The sequence below is a fragment of the Aplysia californica genome, unplaced genomic scaffold (genome assembly GCF_000002075.1).
Source record: "Aplysia californica isolate F4 #8 unplaced genomic scaffold, AplCal3.0 scaffold00968, whole genome shotgun sequence".
NCBI lineage: Eukaryota > Metazoa > Mollusca > Gastropoda > Aplysiida > Aplysiidae > Aplysia > Aplysia californica.
In genome coordinates this window covers 244,666-245,593 of record NW_004798238.1, presented here as the reverse complement: position 1 = coordinate 245,593, position 928 = coordinate 244,666, and the positions used below count along the sequence as shown (strand labels likewise).

The 928-nt window shown below is 41.9% G+C and overlaps 1 protein-coding gene across 1 annotated transcript in view; it reads left to right on the top strand.

The window, feature by feature from the left end:
* The first annotated feature begins 73 nt into the window (after nucleotides 1-73).
* Nucleotides 74-928, top strand: part of LOC101852129 (carbohydrate sulfotransferase 1) — an 86,740-nt gene continuing 85,885 nt past the window's right edge. The window contains exon 1 of the mRNA XM_005110928.3: nucleotides 74-724. Within this exon, the coding sequence (XP_005110985.1) occupies nucleotides 698-724 (27 nt within the window). The 5' untranslated portion in view covers nucleotides 74-697. The remainder of the gene's footprint in view (nucleotides 725-928) is intronic.

Genomic DNA, 928 nt, shown 5'->3' with positions numbered 1-928 from the left:
CCCCGCCTTCTTCTCCATTCCCCCCTCACCCAAGGAGATTACCCTCACCCCATCAACGTTTCCTTCATTAGTCGGAAGAGTGGAGAAACAGTAAGCGTGGACATAATGTTCCGGAGACGGCTTGTGACCCCACCGTCCTCTTGTGTCTCTTTACGCGAGGAAGTTTGTCCGGTTGTGAGTGACGTAAAAACGTAAAGTGAACATAGATGTTGTTTTGTATGTGGACAAGGACTGTTGTGCGTGCAAAGAGGATGTATGACTATGTATAACCTTTTTGAGTGCGTGTTATGCAAAGGCAGAAGTTTATTAATATAGCAAGCTCAAGTGGACGGCGTCTACAGTCTACTCTATGTACGTTCTGTGTAAAGGAGATTACGATATTATTTATTGTTTCATTTAGTTTATTTTTAACCATAAAACATTCTCTCTCACCGAAAGTGTACAGTTGAAAGCAAAGGGGTTATCTTAGGTTGAAAGATACTATTACTTTTTCATGATTGTTCGATTGTATGGAAACATAACATCAACATTTGAGATAAGATGGGCTTAGAAACTGAAAGACGTGATGTTTTTATACGAGTCCGGCACACGTTTCTGCACAAGTGTGAAAAGGATTAGGCTGACTGGTCATTTTTCTGCTGTGTGAGTCTGACGTATCATTATCAGCTGAGTGCAGCCGTTACGAGAAGGAGCAACAATGCGGACTATAGTGCACAAAGTTAGGGTGAGTTCATCCAGTACCTGACCAATTTATCCTTGTGTCATTTTAAATTGGAATTGGTATAGATACGTTCTCAGAAGTTTTGGGGACGCGAGTTGGCGAAAGGGTGTGTTGCTTGTATGCACGTTTTGTTTTGTGTGTTTTTGTGTTGTCTTTTGTGTGTGTGTGTGTGTGTGTGTGTGTGTGTGTGTGTGTGTGTGTGTGTGT